Below are 2,891 nucleotides of genomic sequence, written 5' to 3'. Positions count from 1 at the left end.
ATGTTCATAATCTATAATTTATTCAATTCTTATATAAATTGGGGTTGGCATCACAGTCACACAGGAGTAGAAAAATCATATATCTACTTATTCAAATATTTCTCTCCGAGGTAAACAATAAAATAAATAATAAACATAAACAAAACATAATATTCACAAAATTAAATTTCTTGCACAATAATTTCTCATAGGCCTATAAACATAAAAATAATCTGTATTGCATTAAGTCCTCTTGATTTGATCGTAATGATTCCTCTGTTTATTATGTAATTGTGGAAAATGAAATAACAGTTAAAATGTAAACGGTGGCTCTAATGGGTACTGCTGCCACGAATTGATACTGGTGCTATGGTATCCAGAATTGGTTCTCGTAAAAGCTTGTGGGAATGTAGGCAGTCCAGATTGTCCAAATTGAGTTTGTTCAGGTTCTATAATATTTCTGTAATTCACTGGGTCAAATTCATGTTGAAAATTGTCTAAATTAGCATTATATGGAAACAATAAGGGGTTTGGTGTGTCTTCTTGAATAAATGGACTGTTCGCAGATACACTATTTAAACAAGGCGACCATGATGGGCTTCTAGTCAAAGGATTGGGAGAAGTTGCACAAAAACTGTCCGAATCTGAGAAAGATCGAGAACTACATGTATCTACACTACCGTCACTTCCAGGCGTACGAACAGATTCACGGGATGTTTCGGGCCACGTTCCAGATAAAAGTTCATTGAGATCGTTATGTCCTAATATTGATTCCAAAGTGTCTGTTGGAAGCGTACACATTTGACTGTTGGCATCCATAGTCGACATCGCGTCCACTTGAACAAAACTACCCAGGCCTACGTTATTTTTACCGGAACTTGGTTCACTAAAGAATGATGCTGGGAGGTTTCTGGCTCTCATTGGAGCTTTTGGTAGATTAAATGTGGTCCTCTGCTGTCCATCGTGTCGGTGCTGATCATGAAGAGTTCTAGGATCAAACAGAGCCTGTAGAGATTTGATCTGTAATCCAATCTGATGAGTCTCCTTTCTGGAACTTTTGGCCACGGTCTTGGACAGATCATCTTTACCTCCCGGCTTCTTGGAATCACAGCGTTTCAATTGCTTTTGTAGATATTTTCTATGATTCACACGGCGTTTTGATTTAGATGGTCTGTCAAGAGCCATTTTAATATTACTAGAGGCCATATCCACGAAATTCAGAAGATTAACTGTTTCGTCACTTTGCCCGAAATCCGACATCGCTGTTTGTATATCCATGTTGGAAATGAACCACCTTTCTCTCACACCTTGACTGGGACTGTGTCAAATAAAGTTATATCAAATCCCTTTTCAACAATACTTTTCACACAGAAAGGCCGACCAAACTCAGTAAAGCCATAAAACCACCCCCTTAAGCTACCTGGACGAGTTTTACTAGTAAATGCTAGTTTGACGTAGCTTGATTGACAGGTAGAGCAATTACATTTACAATACATTCAACTATTGAGTGTCTTTGGCAAAGATTTTCATTCATAAATCACACGATGATATCTTTATTTGAATTCGAACGGGTGTGGCTTATTTCGAAGGCGGTGTCAATTATTTGAATTTCTGATTCCAAAGCATTTGCAATCATATGACCCATTTTGCAAATGTTCGTTAATCCACCCATACCAGTTAATCCGGGCATAATAAAACAATATAAATCCAACCAGAAATAGTTTAATATAGATTGTTTAGATGCAAAAAAGGTTTCAGGCTTAGACATAAATGTGCAAAGGATAGCCTTTATTGCCACTGAATGCATACATCATATGGAGATAATTTAGTTTTCCCAAAAAATAATAATGTTCTGTTGATAAAATTGTGATTTTACTTTCTCAATGGTACTTGTCAACATCTTATGAATAGCTGCTGTAAATTTACATAGGTACAAATATTTATCACAATCCATATGATAGTTTTAGCGGCATTTATTAAATTCTTTGATTGGATGAAATTTATCTCTTTAGCATCACATTTAAACATAAATTATTTCATCTGAGTGGTGTGAGTAAACATTTCCTATCTATTTTGTTTACACTCGTTTACATTGTATTGTTTACGAACCTGTGATTAATGGAGCATCGTATGATTTGTTTGCATTGTGTTATTAATCTGTTTATTTTTAATTATTAACGTCTTGAAGGTGAAAGGTTGTGTGTATTTTGTACAAAACATCTAAAAACGTTTCTATATAAAGGTCCTAATAGGTTTCTGTGAAGAAAGGTCAGCGTGATTTATGCTACAAGGTCAGGAATGTGCAAACATACAGTCTTGAAATAAATCTACATTTCCAGAAACATTAGCATCTTTAAATACCCTTTGAACTTTCAACTGATTAGGGCTAATGAATAAAAGCCAAGGTCCTATAAGAAGGTGAAATGCTGATACGAAATTGTTCATTCATGCATGTAGACCTACCTATAGGCATTCGATAAATATGGTGTTCTATTGGGTTTAGTGCAGAAGTCTTGCAGGTTGATAACGTTACTATTTCCTTATGATCTTAATCTCGTTCGGATGGGACAATAAACCGAGGCCCCATGAGCTATAGGCTGTGCATGTTAAAGATCCCTCGACAGTTGGAAATCGAAAAAGAGCAGGCTAATGCCGCTGTCCTGGCAAAATTTCCCTCATTGCATCCTGCATGGCGTTGTCCGTCTTCATTAGACCACATGGTGCAGTAAGACGTAAAACTTCATTCATTTCATTTTCATTTTATTATGATCTTATTCAATATAATAACTCAAGTGTTGAAACACGTATTAAAACCAACGAACCTTTCCATGTTTTCTGTTTTTTGAAAAATAAATCTTTTCTTGCTATCTGTTGTAACCATGCCGATTATTTTCAATTTCCATAACCACTGT

General features: G+C 35.7%; 1 protein-coding gene across 1 annotated transcript; it reads right to left on the bottom strand.

The window, feature by feature from the left end:
- Positions 1-1,291, bottom strand: LOTGIDRAFT_230552 (hypothetical protein). The gene has a single exon (XM_009049053.1). It carries the CDS (start codon positions 1,255-1,257, stop codon positions 292-294), a length of 966 nt encoding a protein of 321 aa, XP_009047301.1. The 5' UTR covers positions 1,258-1,291; the 3' UTR covers positions 1-291.
- Between the last annotated feature and the right edge of the window lie 1,600 nt (positions 1,292-2,891).

This window comes from Lottia gigantea (genome assembly GCF_000327385.1).
Source record: "Lottia gigantea unplaced genomic scaffold LOTGIsca_13, whole genome shotgun sequence".
Taxonomy (NCBI): domain Eukaryota; kingdom Metazoa; phylum Mollusca; class Gastropoda; family Lottiidae; genus Lottia; species Lottia gigantea.
This window is presented reverse-complemented; position numbering and strand designations above follow the sequence as displayed.